Raw genomic sequence first — 23,174 nt, 5'->3', positions numbered from 1 at the left:
GATAGCACCTCCGAGTCCTGGAGGAAAGAAACTTCCTATGCCTTAGCTAATACAAATTTGTACCCTAGAGAGACTGCATCTGTTGCTCTGCCCAGTTATAGCATTAGGTAGTGGTAGAGAGAGGCCATTTGTTTGCATGAAATTATATACAAGTATACCACTTGGGCCAGATGTAGGATGGCCCATAAGACCCCTGCCAGCTCTAAATCTATGAGCAGGTGAACTTAAAATTTCCCCCAATTCTTACCCCAAAGTTCCTGGCCATATGCAATTCAGCCTCCAGAAGAGTTTGCAATAAAGACTTATTAATCAATAAGTATTTGTCAAGTGTTTTTCTATTCTGGAAATACAAGTACAGAGATACTTAAATGAACCAATACACACACTTCGCTAGCCTTGTAATTCTTTCATCTATTCTGAAAATGAAAATAGTTAATAGTGATAGAAGGAGTAGGAGTAGGAGTAGTAATAATAATAACAATAACAATAATAATAATAATGTGGAGGAGAAAAAAATTATAAAAGACCTTACAACTCTGAGGTTTGCTCCAAAGCAGGTATCATGTTTACCAGTGTGAATGTTGAAACATGCCTCCCATTTTTTGGCAGACACGCATTCTCAGATGTGGTTAATGTGTTGATTTGTTTTGCTTGACTATCATCTATCTATCTCTGTCTTCTGTCTATCTGTCCTCTCTGTCTCTCTGTCTCTGTCTATCTGTCCTCTCTGTCTCTCTGTCTCTTTGTCTCTCTGTCTCTCTCTGTCTCTCTCTCTGTGTCTCTGTCTCTGTCTCTCTCTCTCTCCCACACATACATACCTTCATCTCTTTCTTCCTCTCTCTTCTCTTCTGACATGGCATGCATCAGGGCTTCTGTACTGATCAGCCATGGAATCAGGCATGGGAATGACTACTGCCCTTTCAGCCTGGGTAAGAAAAGGAGATTGAGTTTCCAAAACTAATGAATAAATAAATACATATATTTTTTAAAGACTGTACATTGGTGAAAGTTTATACTTATTTATATGATTACCTTCCCTATTATTCAAGTCTTGGAATTATTGTGACTGTTGATCACTGATGATTCACAGTTACAAAAAAGAAAGACTTTATAAAAGTAATAATAGCTGGCTTTCACATAGCATTTTAAGGTTTGGAAGGTACTCTTTTCACATAATCTCAGTTAAGCTTTATGGCAACCCTATGAGATAGATACTATAGATATTCTCGGTCCTGTCTTACAGATGAGGAAACTGAGGTTTAGAGAAGTTGACCTACCCGAGGTCACCAGGTAGTAAAGGTTGGGAGCAGGATTCAAATCCAAGCCTTCCCAGCTCCAGTCTAGCAATTTAGCCACTCTGACAGATTGTTTCTTTATAGAGGACTTCAAAGGTTGCAAAGCACTTTGCATTCAATCTTACTTGATAGTGTTAAGTAGAAGTTTGGGGACAGTGGTTTCTTTGAGATTGCATGGAAGATGTCCATGGTTAGTTGTGCTTTCTTACACAAACCTGGTCTGCCCCAAGGCACCAAAAGCACTCTGAGAAATTCATCACTTTATTGCTAATTTCACTGTATGTCCAAATGATATGAGGCCATGAGGAGCAGTGAAAAGAGTGCTGATTTGGGGTCATGGAATCTGGGTTTGAATCTCTGCCCTTCTATTTGACACCTATATGACCTTTGGTGATCATTCAATCAATAAACAAATATTTATTAAGTGCCTGCTGTGTGCAAAGCCCTGTGCTGAATGCTGGGGATGCAAAGACAAAGATGAAGCAGTCCATGCTTGGGAAGTCTCTTAACTGCTTTGGGTATCAGTTTCCCTGTCTGTAAAATCATTTGATTGGGCTAAATTACCTCAAGAGTGCCCTCAAGCTCTGAATTTATGGTCTGATAATCCAAAGCCAATGCTAATTTTCATATACATCACCCTTGTGGCCAGACTGTAAACCACAAATAAGTGTAGACAGCAGTTCTAGATACCAAGAAGTAATTCACTGGCTGCCCATGAAAGCTGATCTGTGTCTCCTGGGTAGGGAAGAGGATCAGGGAGTTCCTCATTACTGTAAAGTTTACAGTATTTATCTAAATGATATCCATACATCCAAAAGAAGGTGATCAGTGCTCAGTAAACCTCACGGCTTATATACGGATCCCACTGTATTCCACATCACCCACTTCTTTGGCAAGACAGTGTGTCAGAAAGCAGCCCTCCCTAATTGCTTTATGTGTGAGAACATTAAACTGCAATAAATTTATGTATGCAGCTGCGCCATTACTGGAGAACAAGTTTTATCTCCTAATAAATTGATGTTTCTTTTTAGTGTCAACTCCAACCAAAATTTAAACCCGAGCAAGTGAACCTTAACACTAAATAATTGCTTCCCTGCCACTAGTGGGGGGAACTGAAGGCGCTGCACAATTGGACAAGAGGTCTGCGTGAGGAAACATTTTTTTCATTTGTTAATTGTTTCTTGAAAGCATAATTGTGCAATAGCTTTAATTGAAATAGGAAAAGAAACTCTGCCCTTTTAAAGCAGATACTGTAAATACCGTGTCATCATTTGGTATGAGTTACACCATAAGGGAAAAGACTAAAAGCCTTATTTATTTTGAAGGGGGAAAAGGGTTTGCTTTGGTGGTTTGTCTGGAGGTGCATTTAGGTTAATGGGAGAGAAGCTTAGAATGCTCTGGACTTTGATTAATATTTAATTCATCTTCACTAGAAGTCTCTGAGTTTGAATTAAACGGGGTACTAATAAAATAATTCATTCACCAAAGGGATTACATAAATTTGACCTTCTATTAGGATCTAGATTAAAATAGCCAGAGGTATATTTTTTGCTCATTTTTTTGCTTATTCTAGATCAACTATAATTTATTTGGTATAATAAAGTATGAAAAATATTTCACTTGTAGTAGAAAGGTTCCATCTTGAACCAATAGTGTGCTGCCTACTTGACATCAAGAAAATTTTCTAAATGGTTGCTGTATGTCATGCCTTCCAATTCACATGCAGGACTGATTAGAGTACTTCTTACATTTCTATGCAAGAATGGGGAATATTGAAGAGCTAGAAACATGGTATAATAAAAAAGAACACTGGGTAGGGAGTAAGATGGCTTCCAGTTCTACTCCATGACCTTGAACCTCAGTTTCCCCATGTACTAAATGAAGGTTTCTAAATGAGGGTACTAGTTGGCTTCTGAGGTCCTCAAAGAGGAATGGGCTGCCTTGGGAAGTGGTGGCGTTCTTTACTGGGTCTTCAGTAATGGTGGCTACTCGGGAAACAAAACATTAGGAGAAACAGTCAGTTTCTCCTTTGGTCTTTAGCCTTTAAACTTATCTTGTTCAATGAAAACCCCGTTTCAGGTTTGGATTTACTTTTAAGAACTGGTAAAGTATTCTGAAAAGTTATCAGGGAAAAAATGGACTGAAGGTAAAGTTTGTGGAGCTTAATTGTTCTGTAATATAATTGAAGAAAATACAACACAATGACCATAGCTTGCTTTATGGTTATAAAGTACCTTACTTATGTAAATCTTAGTTGTGTAGACAGTCTTGACATGTACAAAGTATATAACGTGCCGCATAAATAATGAAATGGTATTGTTCTTCTGCTGACAACTAGTCTGTCTACATTTTATGACTCTGATAGGACATGGGGACATAGCAGAATTCTGTTCTTTCCTCTGCTGTCAATTACATGGGTCTTCAGTCATATACTGAGGCCTTTGAACAGAAACCTGGACATGGCTTTATAATGTGACATTAAGTAATCAGTCCTCTGAAGGAAGGGCATGATGGAGCTAGGAATCATCAGGAAACAACTCCTCTTGCCTGTCATATTCAGTTAATTTAAATAAACATTTAATTCACTTTAGAGCTTCCCCTAACAAGTTAATTTTAGTGCTCAAGAAAGAACCGCCTTGATGGCCCTGAAAAGAGGTTGATCTTTGTCACTAGAGTGGATATATGATATAAGGAGTCATTTTGTACCATCTTCTCCACTCAACTCTGCCAAGCCTGGGATAGCAGGCTGATTCACAGGACAGGCCTCTGAGGTATTAGCTGAAATGAGCTTTCAGTCACACGGGCTTAACAGAAAGAAGATGAATCTAATCTGCTGGACTAACATGTTGGCCTATATTTGAATCAGATCCATATCACTCAAAAGATCTTGAAACTCCTTATCTGTTTCCTAAGCAACCTTATTTTCCAAACTAAACTTCCTTCTTTGTTTCTCATTGTCACTAGGCTCAGATCTTACCACCAACAGTTCTTAAGAAGTCATATTGTCTTCAAATATTGATTCCAGGTTTCCTTTGTAATTTATCCAACCTACATTGAGGGCCAGTGTGGGCTCAGCATTGTGCTGGGTATTGAAAGTGTTATAGAAGAAGTACAGGGCATTGGCCAGGCCTTTGACAAACTTACAATCTAATTGTAAGAAAAAGGCAGTGTGATGTAGTAGGAATATAAGGAGTTGGCCTCAGAGCCAGGAAAACCTAGGTTCAAGTCCAAACTCCAACACATACAGGCTGTATGACTCTGGGCAAATCATATCACCTCTCAGTACTGCAGGTAGGCATGTAAGATTGTAAACTTCAACTAGGTGCCAACCTGCATTGTTGGCAGGGGTGTCCTCACCTGGGAATTCCCTATGCTAATGAAATCGCAGTTCTAGTTGGTCCTTATCCCTATCCTATAATTTAATTGAGAATATAATGCTAATATAAACACATAACATTTAAGTAACAGTCCAAGATTAAATGAGTGTCAAAGACAAAGTTCTCAGAGGAGTTCAATGTGGTCTGAGATATTTGAGAAATGTGCATGAAACAGGAAGAACTAGGTCTAGGCCTTGAAACATGGGGACACAAGAAGATGAGAGCATTATCTTCAAAAGAAAAAAAAATCTCAGAGAACTTGTGCGTCCCAAGCTGATTGGCCTCGTAGATGAGTTTTGAAAATGGGATGATGTAAAAGTTCATGAAGAGAGTAGGGAAGAGAACCAGGAAAGAGAAAATCTTTCTTTGCTTTTGTTGGAGAACTCCTTCATAGATTTACAGATTTATACCTTTATAGATTCTTGGACCTTTTCTGCAAGCCCTCTCTAGAAACTTGATTTTTGTCCTGTGATATATAGCCAAAAGAACTACTACCACTTCATCTTTTCACTGGTGTGTTTGTGTGTGTGTGTGTGTGTGTGTGTGTGTGTATTTTATAGATACTGTTTTTGAATTACTGGAATGAGTTTTAATCCAGGCTCACATTCCTGAAATCCAGACACGGTCAGTTGAAGACATGGCCAAAGGCTTCAGTTGGTGGCAGGGGGTTGAGGATTCCTTATCTCAAGTTTTTGAAGTGGAAAGGCACTAATCAGCTGACACTTTCTTGGCAGATCAAGGCTTAAGCACATTAGCTTGTTCCGTAGTACTAAAGCCCTGTGACTTGAAGAAAACTATTTTCAAATGTCTGTATCAGACATATACATGTGTATACCTCATGACCATGCCTGAGTTATTCTATACTTGCCAAATTGGTGTCGAATTACTAAAAACATTTTTATGGACCTCATGCCTCCTCATAAAGTTCTCAAGACAGTGTCAGTGCCAAGTCCACAGAGATGACATTTTGATGTCAAAACAAAATAATGCAGCATATTATTGCAGCACAAACCTATAGAAGTAATGTTACAGTGACAAAATGAAATGTCAATGGAGGTCTGTTGTCACATAATGTCAAAACAAAATGTCAAGCAGAATCCACAGAGACACTCTTATGATATCAAAATGAAACAATATCTGTGCCAGTCTTAGGAGAAATTACAATATGAGATAAGGCAAGACAAAATGATAGTAGTACAGGTCTGCGACATTATAGTGTCAAGGCAGAACAGGGTCCAAGAGTTGGCCCAGGGGATGGATGCCTACATGTCTAATGTTTTCATATATGATTTTTAACGCATTTCTTTTTTTCAAAAAGAAATTCCAGTTGTATTACCATAAAATTTTTATTAAACTACTAACTTTTTTGTGCTTAATGACTAGGTTAAAATATTGTAGAAATATGTATTAAAACATTCAGATGTTCTGGGCCTCTCTTGCCACCTAATGCATAATTAGTTCCATTTGGTTTTGGCATTGCATCCCTCCACCCTGGGTACTTGGGTGTCAGTTCGAGGTATAAGATACAGTAAATGTAGTGTTACAATCTGTTTGTAAAGAACCATGCTGGGCTTTAACAGATGCTTTGCTCCTTCCCTTTCTCATCTGTCATCACGTAGATGCTGGCACAGCCACCACCATGGTGAGCCTTCAGGCATTAATGCTGCGCTTGAAATGTGCACCTGAGTTCCTATTTCTTTACCCTCACTTCTCACTTCTCAGTAATACCTTGGCTGGCTATCCAGTCTAGCCGGGTGCAGAAAGTTGTTTTCCAGCCCTTTGAAATTTATTGCAACACCAAAGTTCTTTGTACATGGCAGAAGCACAAATACTTATTAAAGGCTTTAAATGTGCCAAATTGGGATTTTCAAAGGAAAGTCATTTCTAAGTTAGTTAAGTGCCAAGTGAAGGCCTTTGAAAAACATCTTGGGGGTGAAAGGAAGAAGGCTTTCATCACATAGACTAAAAAAAGGTCAAATGGTTCCTTTCCATATTTTAAACAATTCATCTTTGGGATTTCAACATTCACTAAAAAAAAAGTTACAGATCTCTGAAAATGTTCAATAAAAACTAGAACTAGAGAAAAAGAGAATCAGTTTCATGGAGATGACACTCATTAAAGAGCAGACTGGTTAGTTAGTCCCCTTACCCTATTTTAGTTCACTACAATAGGACTTTTTTTAAGAAAAACTAAATCTTAGTCAATAATAGATACGGTTAAGCCAAACAAATCCCCACACGATGATGGTATCCCAAAATGTACATCTTGTTCTGCAACTTGAGTCTGGCACCTCTCCATCAGAATATAGGTACCATGTTTTGTCAGTCTTCTGGAATGGTCATTTGGTGATTGCATTGGCCAGAGTCCTTAAGTCTTTCAAAGTTGTATTTTCAATGTTGTTATTGTGTAAATTGTTCTCCTCCTGTTCTGCTCACTTCCCTCTGTATCAATTCATACAAGTCTTTCCAGGTTTCTCTGAGACTATCCCTTTCTTCATTTCCTACACCACAGTAGTATTCCATGACTCTGTGTGTGTGTGTGTGTGTGTGTGTGTAATTTCTTCCATTCTCTGATGGGCACCCCCTTACCTTTTAGTTCTTCCCCTACAAATATTACTGCTATTAGCATCTTCATACACATGTGTACTTTTTCTTCAGCTTTGATCTCTTTGGAGTATATCTAGTAGTGGCCAAAGAGTATTCTCATTTGTGTGACTTTTTGAGCTTAGTTCCAAACTTCTTTTCCAGAGCTATCAATCCATAGCTCTATCAATAGTGCACTGATGTATCTTTTTTTTTCTTTCCCACAGCCCCTCCAACATTTGTCATTTTCTGGTTTTGGTCATCTTTGACAGTCAGATGGATTTCAGGTTTTCAGTATTGCTCTAATTTTCATTTCTGTAATAATTTGGAGAACTTTTCATGTGGTTGTTGATAGCTCAGATTTCTCCCTTTAAAAATTTCCTTTTCATATCCTTTGACCATTTATCAATTAGGGAGTGATTTTTATTCTTATAAATTTGAATCAATTCCTCATATAGCTTGGAAATGAAATCTTTATCAGAGAAATTTTCTGCAGTGATTATTTTTCCTATCTAACTGTTTCCATTCTAGTTTTGTTTGCTATAACATAATTTTCAAACCATGTTTGCTAAAAAAAAAAACAATAATACTTTAACTAGGAAACAGCCAAACAGAGCCCATGATTAATTAACCAGATTTATTTATGCATTCATTTTCTCACTGTATTTTAAAGAGATAATCACAAATGACATAAAAAATAAGGGATAAGGATTTTTTAAAAAGCAACTTCTAGGGGATATCCTAAAATTACTTCTGATTAAGATGAATATCTTACACCATCAGAATAAACAAGATATATTAAAGCTTCAACTATGCAAGGATTTTTGGAACACTCAATAATGTTCTATAATGAAAAGTAATGCTCAAAGTAAGATCATAAGATTTATACTTTAAGACTTTAAATAATTGAAGAGAGCTTAAGTATACTCTCTTTATTAAGGCAGGGAAGTGGACTATTTACTTTAGGAAAAAATGTTTAACTCTCAGATTTGAAAGAAAAAGATATATAAATTAAATATTTCAATCTAGTCAACCAATTCATCAATAAAAATTTATTAGCATCTATGATGCGCAAGGCACCAGGACTACAAAGACAAAACATGAAATAATTCCGGCTTTCAAGAAGCTTACATTATGTCCATAACCCATTTGCCAAATATCCTGATTAATTAGAGGTTTACTGTACTGCATTTCCTTTTACTTCTAATTACATCTGTTTGGTAATACATGTAGTTCCACTAATATACGCACCTACGTGTTACATAGAGCTACTGTATGATATCAGCTTGCATAATAATGACAGCAGCAACAATGACACGGTAATAATGTAGGACAGCTTGTCTCAAAGAAGCTCTTGTGGTAAAACTTAGGACTACAGAAATGTGATGTAGGAAGAAAGAGGACTGATGGGATAAGCTCGAAATAGCAATGGGACATGTTAACTATTTGGCAGAAAAAAAAAAAGTTTTGACAATACCATAATTGGTAGAGTGAAATCCAACCAACACTAATGATCCTACCTTACCATTAGAGAATAAATGGAACTGTGTAATGAAAATCAGAAAAAGATGGTTAATTTAGACACATGACAAAGAAAAGGCCCCTGCTTGGGGTCAATTCCAAAAAAGGACTCGACTAACTAAAATTATATTAGGAGGCTTATTCAGGTTGGAAGTTTTGGAAAGTATAAAGTAAATATTCATTTAAAAAATAGCATTTTAACTTTACTCTTGAATAAATATTGATTTATTTTCCTAAGACCATGGATTCAGAGCTAATTGGCCCTTAATGTCCAATAATCCCCTCCCACACCATTTTGCTGATAAGGAAGCTGAGCAATAGAGGTAAAGATGGAAGATGGGACAGGAATAATACAGAGAATGGAAATCTACAGCCATTCTAAACCAGCAGCCAGGAACTGCTAAAAACATTGATGTCAACCAGTCTCATTTCTATCTCATTTTATTTTTATCTCTATATCCTGATAAAAGTGGGGACATGGCCAAATTGTGAGCAAAAGAAAGATAAGGATTCCAATAATCACCAAGTGTAATAATCAATTATGATGTTAAAAAAAATTAGGAAACACTGACGCAAGTGATTGCTTTATGTGGCTACATCTCTGTTTTTCACTTTTGAGAAAAAAACTAATTAGTGAATTAGTGAATTCATTTTTAATGATAATATTCTAATATTAAAATATATTTTCAGAATTGGATCCAAAAGAAGGCATTCATGAAAGAGGCAGACAACATATTTTCCCAATTGCATTAGTTGAATCAAGTAGGTAATGGAAGTTTTAATCAAGTGGTGATAGAAAGACATGATCATTGCACATAGCATTGCATGGGCGTATTTCATTTTTTTGAAAAAAACTCTCACATGGTTGAGTTTTCATATAGTATTTTGCAATTAAGCTGTCATTAAAGACAGAAAGAATGCAAAAACAAAGAAAATGTTAACCTTGAAATCTGTATAATAGTCCCATGATTAAAGAATTAAAATAATTGTGCCATAATTACTTTCTGTGCTAGGGTGATAAAAAAAACCTCCCTAATATGAAAAAGAACATGTTAACTCTTTTTTATTTTGGCATCAACTCTTTAAACCCATTAGGTCTTACAATTTCATCTCCATTGCTTTTTTATTTCAATGTTTCCATACTTTGGCAGTGATTTGCTCCTTTCTGCATGTTTCATTTCTTTGAAATTTTCTCTGTATTGAATTTCATTTACTTTCTACTCAGCCACATAAGTATATATTTTTAGTTTAAAGCATGGATTTTTTTTTTAGCTGTGCACCATAACTGGTTAACCTTTAGGTCCCCAGTGGTTTTTAGGGAATGAATAATATAAACCATAAAAACTTACTTCAACTCCTTAACCCTCTTGAATGCCTTATTTTTTCTCACCATTTATTAGACACACTCAGAAACTCATGTTACCTGTGAAAAGCAAATGTACTTTTGGCACAAGTCCCAAAACCATCCCCTCAGTGAACAATTTGCAAAGAAAAATGCCACAGAGGGTGTCTTGCTTGAAAGCAGTAAAATCCCATCTTGAAAATGAAAGGTAGCCATTTGAAGGTAGTCATTTGAATTATACATTAAATGTACAATTAGAACTCATTTTTTCCCCCTTACTAATGTCTTCTATTTTTAGACACTTGGATCAGCAACATTGCCTATTTAGTGTCCTGGAAGACTTCTTGATGCTTGCATGACACCCCTCGTTAGGTCATGTTTTCTATATTGTTACAGGAGTAAAAGTAGCTGTTTCCCAAACTGTCCTGTTTCCTAAACTACAGGATACAATTATTTTTAAATATACTCATGCTATGCTTTCATGCACACACAATCACACACACACATACAACTTAAAGATTTTGTTTTAAATAGTCTTAACATTACATTTCAAAAAAAAATCACAAAATTTTGCTCCCCCCAACCTATACCAGATAATGTTTACTTTTGTATTGATTTGAAAACAGACTAAATCATTGAGAATGTATTTGTTGTAGACATAGCATCACATTCAGTTAGAAACTGGCTGATAATATTTTTGTGAAATTTAACAACAGCCAGGAAGAGTTTCCTTCAATACCAGCCTCAGACTGTCTGTTTTCACATGTTTATTGCTGGGCCCTAAAATATTTGTTTTTCCTTTGTAGCTGGAGGAATTCCCCTGAAAAGTAAAGCTTAATGTCTCTTGCTCTTGCATGAGATCAGTGACAGGCTAATAAGGAAGAGTGATGGCAGCAATAAAAGGGTCTGGGGTGCATTCCGGCAAGTTTGCTGGTTATAAAATGATGGCCCTGTTACAGAACGACCACAAAGGGACTGAGAGTGAAATCTGGTCTTAAGAGTTTGAGGTATCTAATGTCATGAAGTGACCTCCCCATCTTCCAAAGCCTTTGGAGGGCTAGGGTGATCACACTCAAGGCAGGCGCTTGTATTAACAGCTTCAGCAACCACCTTTTTAACCCAGAGAATATAGCTGTATGTTTTTAATTTGTTATGATTTATTGCACTGAAATTGGTGTGAAATGGACAACAAATCATGGGTGTCAGAATCTGGAAATGAATTTTATCAGCTGGAGAAAGTGAGTGCCTTTGGGATTTGCATAAGTTTCTCATAATTCTTTTCATGTTACAGATGATGAGGGAAACTGTGAAAATAAACTGGAAATGACATAAAATTTACTAAATAGCGAATTTCACACATATACCATAGGTACAACTCCTTGCTTAAGTTTTTTTTTAAATACAAGCTAAATGTGAGCATTTATCCCAATATTGTGTTTAACAACACCTGTTTCTGAGGGCTCCCTTCTCCCCCCATACTGAAAGCTATTTGTCAGACTGTTGATCTTTGCATTTAATGGGGTAGGGAATGGTGGTATAGGAATTAAAAGAAGATACTTTATATCTTCAATTTTTCAATGGACAAATTGGTGAGAGGTTTTATGCTTTTATGTCCGCAGAAGTAGACTAAGATTGAAAAAGCTCTGTGGCAAGAATTTCAAATGCCATATCTACCCTTCAGTAAAGAAGAAGCTGCCCTTGTTAGGAACTAACTTTGCATGCATAATTAATTTGAGCAGCACATTCCAACTCCACAACAAGAGGAGAAATTGAATTCAGGTGTTTGGTGAACATATGGGGGATTTACTGTGAATTTATGACCTGTGGTTTGAGTGTAAAACCCCAAGATACTGGCTGATAAAACTTAATGAAGCTTGGGCAAAGAAGTTATTTTTATTTGTAGTTTAGTAATTGATACATTTCTTGGTTTAACCCTCCCACCTCTTCCCCACTCATTCCTCATAAATCTTGCAACTTGAGGAAAAGAGCAGCAGAAGAATGAGAAAGATCCATCCTTCTGAGCCTACTCGGGCTAATACTTTTGCCTCATTTCATGGTTTGGAGTTTACTTTTCTACAGTGTTTTCTGCTATTCTCTCCTTTTTCTTTTGAACTTGACAATTCATGTTTCTTCACCTGTCCAAATGATAGTAGTCAAGCTCATCTGCTTGGAGCCAGCACCATGGAAGAAAGTACAAGATTCCATCAAACCCCTTGGTTTCAGTGCCTTAGAGCAGATGTGGATTTTTTGTGCCTTCTAAGGAAAGTATAGCTGCAAACTTGGCCAGAAAGATCCTTGGCTGCTTAAAACTTTTCTTGTCAGAATGAACATGTCTTCAAGAGTTAGGTGCTCGCTAGTATACCTCCCATACCCACGAGTTTCAGAAGAATACTCTTGATTTGAAGTACCTTCCACTATAAGGGATTTAATGCGTTTGATGAGGAGTCTGTGTTTGCTCACTAATTTACAGCAATTAAGAACTCTGTTTTGACATCTGTAGGTTAGAACTATTTGGTGATCCCAAGATCAGGAATATTTGATGAAATTGCTGTCCAGTTGGAAAGAAAGGTGCCTGTCACTTCCTGGCATTATTATTAGGGTCCCTACCCGTTCCTCTCCAGGCTAATGACATTTTTTCCCTCCATCCTTTCAGTCATCTCTGTTCAAGAGCTTGTTTGTAGCTACTTTATCACACTGACAATCTGGTTTTTTCTTTTCTTTTCTTTTCTTTTTCAATCTGTCTGTTTTGAAAGGATGGCAGCTCTGAACATCAGTGCATGACATCACAGTGAGACATTGCTTAATGATCTGAGATGCTGATGGTCATTGCTGGCTGCTTGTTACTAAAGCTATGTGACAGGTCTGCCCTCTATGTGCCTTGCTTTCAGGGGCATTTATAGCCCATGCTGATCCTGGTGTCTGTTTTAAGTGACACTCATGGAGTAGCTGATTTTCGGATTTACCATTTACACAAAAGAAAAGGACTAAAAGCCTTTCCTTTGATGTTTATGCAACAACAATTAGTAATTGGGGGAGGAAAGGGGAAAGTGCTCTAATTTGCTTCTACTGGCAAGCTTTAAAAAGAAAAAGCTTGAGTACCGGCGGGTGGGTGTTTTACATAATAGACAGGAGTCCTTAGCCCTTCTGTCTGCATAACTCCCTTGGAAGTCAATAAAGAAATACATTTCCCTGTAATGGCTGAACTAAAACACTAGCATCCTACTGTGTAGATTGCATCTGTTTCCCAAAGAATTTAAACAGGCCTTGAAAAAATTGAGAGTCCAGGAAACCAAGATTTCTGAGAGGGCAAGAAGAGCACCAGCTCCTTAAAAGGTGCACTGTGAAAGCTGCCAGAGGAAACTTCCAACAGGAAGAATTCAACCAGAAGTGTTGAATGTAAAAAGCTCAGGCTGGGAAGGCCTTTGAAGTACTGGCAGGTGGACAGAAAAAAAGTTCCATCCACCTGAAGAATTTTCCAGTGAGCTGATTGGAGTGCTTTGTCCCCTTGGTGTGTGTGCCAGAGATACCTAGGAGAGCTAGAGATGCATTAACAGCAAAATTTGCCAGAGAGGGGGAATCTCATTATTTTCAAGATCCCCAAATTGCTTTGGAAATAGAGTTTTTAGATGCTGGATGAGAAAAGAATGATGTTTTATTAACCCTTTTGCACCCGAAATAATGTGATGCCAAATGTGGATGTTAAATCCACCAACATTTGAATTGAAGTGTTTGCCCTCCTAAAAAGTAAATTGCGTAGAACTGAGCAATATACAGGCAAAATGAAAGTGTCTCGAAGTAGAATTTTTGGTGATTGAGACCAAATTTTTAACAGGTACCTATGCTTTTGCACAGTCACATAAAAAAATAAATAAAAATTAAAAAAATTCATATTCATATAACTTGAGGGATATAAGTCTAGACTTTAGGAAAAGTAAATCAAATTTAAATCAGAAGTGAGATGTGACACTTTTACTTGAACCTCAGGATTCCCAGCCTGAAAGAGAATGTAGGCATGGATCATCATCAGAATTAAGTACTATTGGATAGCCTGTCTTGGAATTGAAATTTCAGGTGTGCCCCCCCTCCCCATGGATAAGGGTCTCATTAGCAATTTTCCAGGGAATGGTCCAAATTCCGATATTATTTTCTCATGCAGGCAGATGTCCAAGGATAAGAATGCCACCTTACCCTCTATATAGTATTTTACAGTTTTCAAAGCTCTTACTCCTTGATTTATGTTCCAATTCAGCCACCCTTCATGGCAGGCACCAAGGTTGAAAGGAGGAGAAGAGCACTCATTGCAGATCTATCTAGATCCATCACTTACTGTAGCTCCAACATCAAGGTTGATTAATCATTGGTAAGTTCCTTGAACCCTCAGCTCAGTTGCTTCCCCTATTAAATGAAAAAATAATATTTGTACTACCTACCTTGAGAGACAGTATGCCATAATGAATAGAGGAGTAGCTTCAGAACCCAGAAGACCTCAATTCAAGTCCAATTTCCTACACATACTAACTATGAGATGCTAGGCAAATCATAACTTCTCTGTGCCCCCAGGTAAGTCTCTAAGACTCCATGCTACTGAAAAGGTCCTGCCTTGCATTGATATGGAAAATTCTTCACCAGCGGCTCTCCATACAGATTAAATCACAGATGTTTTCAAAAATGAAAAGAAAAAGCCAACCCCCCTACCTTTCAAAATTTATATGAGGAAAATACTTTGTAATCCTCTAAGTTCTATGTTAATGTGAGTTATTATTATTATTATTATTGGTGGGGATAACCTATCACTTGAATTTATTCTATATCTAAGATCCTGAACTCAAGTTCTAAATATTTCTTGTCCTTCAAATTCATTTACTTCTTTATCCTTTTTTTATCTTTTTTTTTTTTTGGCTTTCACTGTGACTCTGCGTTTTTTGATTTCTCTCTGTTCTTCTAGTCTATCAATTCTTTTGGTCATATGCTATTCTACACCCTTGAATCCCTTACTGACCTCGGGTTATTCCTTGAACATCCACTCATGGCAACTCTTCTCACTTGTCTTCTGCTCCTAATCTTGAACAGCTGAAAACTTCTATAAGGAATTCATGATATGATGCTAAATGGGTCAACTGTATGACAAGTTTTATATTCATCACTTTTTTATTCATCTCATTCTTTTTTTTTTTACCTTATCCTATTCTTACAATGTCAGTTTCAAATCTTCTCTTCATTTTGCAACACCTCATATCCATCTTCTCTCCCTTCATTCTCTGTGGTGACCTCAGGTTCCTTTCTTATGGAGAAAATTGAGGCCATTCCATATGATCTCATTCAACTCTCCTCTGCTACTCTGAATGTCCTCACTGAGCCTTTCCACCATTCCTCCAGACCCAGAAGATAAGATAGCCCTATTCCAGGTCTGGGCTAATCATTCTATGTGTTCCATCAATCTCTCCCTCGATAATGACTCCTCTTCTTCAGCTGACCAAGAAGCTACAGTCTCACCATCCTACAAATAAACCTTTCTTCAGCTTTATCATCTTCTCTCCTTCATGTAAGGTTTATTCCAGCCCATCTGTACTGCTCTGTGTCCATTATGTCTGCTGACCCCATCCTGTCTCCATGTTTTTCTTATGACTTCCACTCTGTATGGAATTTACTCTGTAGGCTTTTACTCCATTGCTTTCTATTGAGGTGCCCACCTTCCTAAGTACCTAAGTCCTCCTCTCTCACCTAGCTGTGTATGAGCTCTGCCTCCTCAAATTTCCCATAATAATCTGCCTTGGGCTTTCCCTTGTGCTTATCGCATTCTCCCTTCTAGCATGGTTATTTGCATAGAATTATTTTCTTCATATTAGGATGTAAGCTCCTTGAGAACATGGTCATAGGATATGAACCTGGAAGAAAACTTCAAGATTTCCTGCTCCATCTTCTTCAGTTCCAAATGTCCTTCTATCTGTTTTTCCCTCATGATCTGTATAGTAGCTAGAAGAGTGGATTGTCCATTGAAGGTACTTGACAAATATGTGTTGAATTAGATTATTGAAGTTTTTATTACACATTTCTGTCTAGCGCTGTGCTAGATGCTGCCAAGGGACATTTTCAAAATGACATAATCCTTGCCTTCAAGAAGCAGAAACAGGGGGAGGAGAGTATATGTAATAACTAAAGAATCAGAACAGTTAAATAAAGAATAAATAAAGAAAAAATAATTAAATGTTATATTGTGTGGTTCAGACTATCAATATTCTTCAAGTTTGCAGAATGGGGAGGTTAAAATGGGCTGTAGTAATTGGGGAAAACATGACAGAGATGAGACCTGAATTGAGCCCTGACATATGGGTGGGATTTAGATAGTAATGAAGAGGAAAGGGAAAGCATTCTAGGTAAGAGTAGCAGAATAAACTTTTCTTATACACTTCTCTGTTAGATACTCCTCCCTTCAACCGATACCTTGTTCTGTTCTCTCCTTAATAATACTATCAGTCTTGTCAGATTTGTTTGTTTAATGGAAGACAGGATGGGAAAGTTTTAGACTAACATATACTGTCTCCCAGAATTAGACCTTCTTACTGAAATATGTATGACTATTTTCCCTGATTGATTTTTGATTCTTAAAGCTATGTCCCATGATTTGGGGCCTCAAGATTCCATTTACATAATTAAAAATGCAAATTTTAAAATATTTTAAATCCATAAAAAATTCATTAGTCGTGTCATAACTTTTATCTGTCAGGGCATGGCAAGGCTCAAAAGCAAGGTCAGACATGGGGCCCTGAAGGCCACTGTACTTGGCTCATCAGGATAAGCAGGTGCTTTCAAAGATGCTAGCTTAAATAGAAAATATCCCTTTGTGGTTTCCGGAAATGTGATCCTTAGGATTTGTTGTAGGAAAACACTGGGCCAGCTTCATTACAGGGAGAAGCAATATTTGGAGTAGCCAAAGTCCCTGAACAGCACAGCCTTTAAGGTTTAAAGTCAACACATTACATTGCACTCAAGAAGGAAATGGTCAGATTAGTGCATACATCTACTGCAGGTGCAGAAAGCTCCCTGAGGCTCACACCTGTAAATAGGCTGGTGGCTGCATTCTGCATGATTTGAGGTTTCCAGCTGGTCTTAAAGAGGAACTTTCTGTAAAGCACTTTCCAACAATTCAGCCTGAAAGGGACCAAGGCATGAAGTCTGTGTTGCATTCTGGATCTGAAGGGAGAGATTGTAATCTCCATATTAATTACAGGTGGAAAGGTGATTTCTAGCCACAGTTACTTGCAACTGTTCTGATTCATTATCTGCTTACAATTTCCATAGCACAGGTCCATGGCATCCTTTATCACCAGCGTCAATATAAACCAAACCCTAAATTGTACTGAATCTTAGCATTCTGATTTTCGTTGACTCGTGTATGTTATGAAATCTGGAGCAGAGAGAACCTTATCGATTTTTCAGTCCAACTCCTTTATTTCACATAGGTGGGGACTATGGCCCAGAGACATCTATGTGGCTCATAGACTTATAGCTGGAAAAGGAATAAGGGATTAAGCATTTATGTAATGCCTACTATGTGCCAGGAATTAACTACTTTTTATAAATATTTTCTTATTTGATCCTTGCAACAACCATGAGAGGAAAGTATTAGTATCCCCATTTTACAGTTGAGGAAACTGAGATAAATAGAGGTTGAGAGCTAGTAAGAACCTGGATTTGAACTCAGGTCTTCCTGTCTCCTGACCCAATGTTATCTACTACACTACCAGCTGCCTCTTATATCTCTATAAGAGAACCCATAGGTCATCCAGTCATCTTTTTTGTGTATGAGGAGACTTGGGTTAAGTGACTTGGCCAAGGACACATAGTTAAATGGCAAAGCTGGGATTTGAATACTGGTCCTCTAAATCAGAGCTCTTTCCACTCTATCATTCCCAGCATCATGGAGCTAGTTGATGAATAGGTGGGCTAGAACCCAGGTCTCCTAATGCACTGGGGCTAATGAGATCAAGAACTAACTTCAGGGTACCTGGCTCTCATTTCTTCTGCAACACCCTGCACAGGAGTCCTCTGTTACTTTCTCCACAGTTTTACCCAATAGAGAACTTTTTCTGTGACAGAAAGGCACATTGATTCCCTCCAATCTTATTGGTTTAATGCCTTAGGTGGTATCATTAGGCTCTTTCTCACCAATACTAATGAGCAGCCTGACTTTGGCAGTCCACATAAATGCGGCCCAATTGAGTTAGGCAAATAGTAGTCACATTTGCTAACAAATAATAACAATAATCCTTTTGGCTTTCTTGATTGTGGAGCTGAGTGACTTCAGAAGGCCAAAAGTGGACCAGGATAATGAGAGAGAATGAAACTTTTGTAACATTTACATCCCTTCTAGCCAGCTAAGCACCGAGTGGAGAGAGTGCTGGAGCTGGAGTGAGAAGATTCAAATTCAAATCTTCACTCAGACACTTCATAGCTATGTGCCCCTGAGCAAGTCACTTAACCTCTGTCTGCCTCAATTGCCTCACCTGTAAAATGGGAATAATATTAGCACCCACCTCTTAGAGATATCATGAGGATAAAAGTAAGTATATTTATAAAGTACATTACAAACCTAGAAGTGCTTTATAAATGCTAGCTATTAATTTCACCCACAGGGAGCTGATCTGCCTGTCAAGGATCCAGGCCTTGGGAGTCCTCTTTAATCCCTAAAACCCCATCAGCTTCTCTTTCCAATTCTGGCTTGAAAATGGCATCATTAGCCTCAGGAAAGTCAACGGACTTTGCTTGGGCAATTGAAAGAAAGTTAGTCTTTCTGCTTGTTAAATAGCAAGGCTTTCTGCGCATTGGGGAAGAGAGAGGTATAGCAATGATTTCATAACTAAGAAAGGAGTAACTTCTAGGGTTCATCCTACCCTTGGGGTCATGTGAGGATTTTCAGGGAAGGAATTTCATTTAGTACCTAAATTAGGAGCATTTGGTTCATCTTTGTGAGCCTGGATTTCTCTAATGTGTTGGGAGTTTTTATGAGAGATTTGGGGTTTGAGAAGACAAAAATCACAGGATTAAAGAAATCTACAATAACATGCTAAAAATGAAGAAAAAAATGCTTCTGGTTAGACTTGATGTAAAATATTTGTTTGTCAGGCTTCCTACAATGCTCACCTTAAAATCTATGAAGTATGCCTGAAACAAACAACAACAAAAAAAGGCACAGCTGGAAAGACAGCAATGAGATTAATGAACATTCACTTTCCTATCTCTTTGTCTTAGGAAATTAGCCATTCTTGTGCATATTTCATTACCGTTTCCCATAAAAAGGGGACAAAGGGTTCTGTAGATTAGGTATTACCTGGGGTAGCCATTACAACAAATTTATGTTTTAGAAAGAACAGTTCAGGATGCTATGTATGATTTTAAATAACAAAGGACAATAGCATTATTGTGCCTTACAGAAAAGTAGAAGGAAGCTACTCTGGTAGTAAAGCCATAACCAAATCTTGCTCCAAAGCTCTATTGTCAAAAACACATTTTACACATCCATTAACTGTTAATGCTCTTGGGCTGATCAGTTTAAAAGATTTGTCAGAAACTGAACAAAGGGATGACAGGCTCTTATGGACTTGGGAAAATAATGAAGTTGAGTATATTGATATAATATCCAAGAGCCCCTAATGAAATTGTTTAAAATTAGGAACTGGAAGGAGACCTGGTAGATTAAATAATGGAAGAATAGGGTTCATATTTTTTAATGTTGCTGTTCATCAGGGGATAGTGCCCTAAACATGAATGTTTTTCTATATGAATTCTTGTATCTCCAGGATCCATTAATGTACACATCTGTATAGGTCTATGCTGAAGCCAGTTCTACCCTGGCTTATGGCAAGCTTGCCTCTCATCCTGTGTTGCTTTTGGATAATCAAATTAGCTAGGGTCTGCCTGCTATGTGAGGAGAACTTTGAACAACAAGGGGATAGACCCTTTTTCAGTGAAATTGAAGGCATCTCCACCTAGTACATAGTAGGTGCTTAACAGATGCTTGTTAACTTGACCTGATAGATTAAGTATCCTCTTAATATGCTGAGGCCATTCTTCTAGTTGTCTTGACAGTGTGCAGATATCAGGGGAGAATAAAGGATGTCCATGGGTTAATCCTTTTCTTTCATTGGAGGACTAGCTGGATGTTCCTATAGATTTTTTTCAAAAATATTTCAAAATATATTTTCATTATTTTCCTATGTTTATCTCATTGGATCCTGTGAGGTAGATAGAATGCCTATTTTTATAGATGAAGAAAATGAATTTAATCTCAGTTATATTACAATGTAAAGAAACATTTGATTAAGTCCTAAAATGACTGGTATAAACCATAAGTGCTTTAGGCTGGGACTTTGATTTGTTCTTATGACTGATCTTCATTTGCCTTGGGCATATTATACTTTTAAACTTACAAAGATGCCTGGAGGAGTTTGGGGGCACATATGTGCATGTTAGTGAAGAAACAGATCTGACTACTCATTTGGTTCTTACATTTGTGATATGTTGATTTTCTTTGGTGTAAAGCATCATCTTGGATAATGGTTACTCAAGGATGCCAATTGGTTTGGAAAATGCTAGGCTTTTAAATGATTATTATTTTTTAAATCTGCTAAAAGACTTCTCAGTTCACTGGGTATTTGTCTTAAATAATTTAAATAAGCTTTAATTATAATAAGAAAATGAAAAACATATTTTAAATGCTCACAGATTGTTTTAAAATTCTTACACTCTTTCTAAAGTAGTGTCATTTCACAGCAAGCTGCCATTTTCCCTTAGCAACTGCAATTTACAGATTACAGTTCTCAAGTGTCTTCTTTGCCCCCCTTTCTCTATTTTAGCAACAGATTGACTCCTAGCAACCATGATCGGATACAGCGTCTAAGGCAAGAATTTCAGCAAGCAAAGCAAGATGAAGATGTCGAAGATCGAAGACGTACCTATAGTTTTGAACAGCCCTGGGTGAGTGTGTACTTCTTTCATTCATTGAAGAGCCTTGCTACTTCTCCCTACGAAAGGCCATGCAGCTATGACTCATGCAATATGGAATCATTTTCCTTTGACCTTTAACATCTTGAACTTCCTATCTCCATCTGTGTTCCATCTTTGCTAATTTAATTTTATATCTTGTTTAGCCATCTGTCCATCACTTAAAGGTATCATCTGCTTTGTGACAAGCCATAGCAAAAGTCATGTGGACCAATATGCATTGTTTATGCTGCTTGATAAGGAATTGGACGTGCTTCTCAAAAACATGAAACCAAAATAAAGTGATTTGAAAAGTATTTTATATCAGTTAGTCAATTGATGAGTATTTATTAAGCACCTACCACGTACTAGGGTCTGTGCTGGGCAATAGAGATACAAAGACAAAAAAGAAATAACCCTTCCCCTCAAGGAAAACAGTATGTACACACACACACACACACACACACACAACACACACACACACACACACCCCAAATAAGTAAATTTCTATGCACAAATCTTTTTGCAAGGGCTAGGGAAACATATATACAAAAAAGTAAAGTTACAACTCCCTGCCCTCTAAGAGCTTGTGATCAAGATTTAAGAAATTATATTAATGAGTGAATATAAGGCAATACAGAATTAAGCTTCAAGGCATGTGGTACAAATCAGTAAATCTTTACTAAGAAAGGAAAGATCATTACATGCTGAACTTGTCAGAGAAGGCCTCCTGCAGAAGCTGGTACTTAAGCTACATCCTAAAGGATGCTTAGGGGTTTGGGTAGCAGAAGGCTTGAGGGCTATTTGTGGGAAAGAAAAGGAAGAGCAAGTTAAAGGAAGGAGAGAACAATTACGCAAAATCTTGGCGACTGAAATAAACATTCTTTATTACAGGGATAGTTAAAGGGACATTCTTGACTTGAGTCAGATAATTGATGTTGAGGAGTAATAAAAGACAAAACTGAAAAGGTACCTTAAAGTTAGTTTGTGGAAAGCCTTGAACACCAGCAAAAATTTCAACTTAATGCACTAGACAATGGGGTACCATTGAAGATTTTTGGCTAAGGGAATGACATAAGCAGACTTGAGCTTTTGGAAAAATAGTGTAGCAATAGCATATAGGTTCTATTCCTACTGTGTTTCCTAAGTATAGATTCTTTTGGTAAACATTTTCATCCAGTTCAATTTTGAGCAAAGAAAAGGAACAATGAGCAAAATGGGTGACCTACAGAGGAAAGCAACACTTTTTTCATGAAAGTGGTTAATGGGAAACAATATGTCCAACTTGAAGCTGCATGAAGGGGTTTGCTGCCTGGAGCAGTTTTCTTGATTTTGAGATGTCATAAAGGGTTACTTGTGAAAGTGAATATTGCTTTACCACTGTTGGACCTTTATTTCTTTGACCCAGAACCCCAGAAGAAATGAATTCAACAAGTAGCTTCCCAAGCTTATAGATTTAGAACCATAGAAGATCTTGGAGATAATCTTGTCTGGCTCTTCTGTTTATAGATGAGGAAATAGATCTGGGGAGGTGAAAAAGCTTGCCTAGAGTATAGCATCTAGGGCTAGAGCCAGGAGAGTTCCCATGAAACACATCTGGAGTTCAGAGAATTGTTTAGTCATGAGTATCTTGCTTTAGGAAGGATTCTGATAAAGTGGTGTACTTCCAGAGCAGGATAGCCAGGATAGTAAAGGGCCCCAAGATCATGCTGTATCTTAGAAAGGAAAAAAATATTTAGTTGGGTAGGGAGAAGGACAGTTGTCACCATGCAACTGAAGAGCTGCCATGAGGAAGAAAAGAGAATGAGTCTTGTACTGCATGGCCACAAAGCTAGGAGAAATGGAGGAATTTGCAAAGAGGTAAATTTAAGCTTGTTAAGGAAAATCTTCCTAACAATTAGAACTGGAGTAGGTCTCCTGTAAAGGTTGTAGTTTCTCCCACTTTGGAGATCTTCAGGCAAAGGCCAAATGGTCATTTGCTGGGAATGCCATAGGAAGGAGTTTTGCTTAAGTGTCAGTAAGACAAATTACCTCAAAGAGCCAGTCCAACTCCAAGATTCTCTGATCCTTCAAGTA

At 37.5% G+C, this 23,174-nt stretch overlaps 1 protein-coding gene across 12 annotated transcripts in view; it reads left to right on the top strand.

Annotated features, from left to right (window-relative positions):
- The window catches only part of PARD3 (par-3 family cell polarity regulator), a 715,544-nt gene that overhangs the window by 670,727 nt on the left and 21,643 nt on the right, over positions 1 to 23,174 (top strand). For all 12 annotated transcript variants that reach the window (XM_020990444.2, XM_020990445.2, XM_020990437.2 and 9 more), the window contains one exon: positions 20,972 to 21,092. In XM_020990444.2, coding sequence (XP_020846103.1) covers positions 20,972 to 21,092 — 121 coding nt within the window. The remainder of the gene's footprint in view (positions 1 to 20,971; positions 21,093 to 23,174) is intronic.

Source organism: Phascolarctos cinereus, unplaced genomic scaffold, assembly GCF_003287225.1.
Source record: "Phascolarctos cinereus isolate Bilbo 61053 unplaced genomic scaffold, phaCin_HiC Scaffold_1;HRSCAF=81, whole genome shotgun sequence".
NCBI classification, from domain to species: Eukaryota; Metazoa; Chordata; class Mammalia; order Diprotodontia; family Phascolarctidae; genus Phascolarctos; species Phascolarctos cinereus.
Note: the sequence above shows the minus strand (reverse complement) of the source record. Positions and strands in the feature narration are given on the sequence as shown.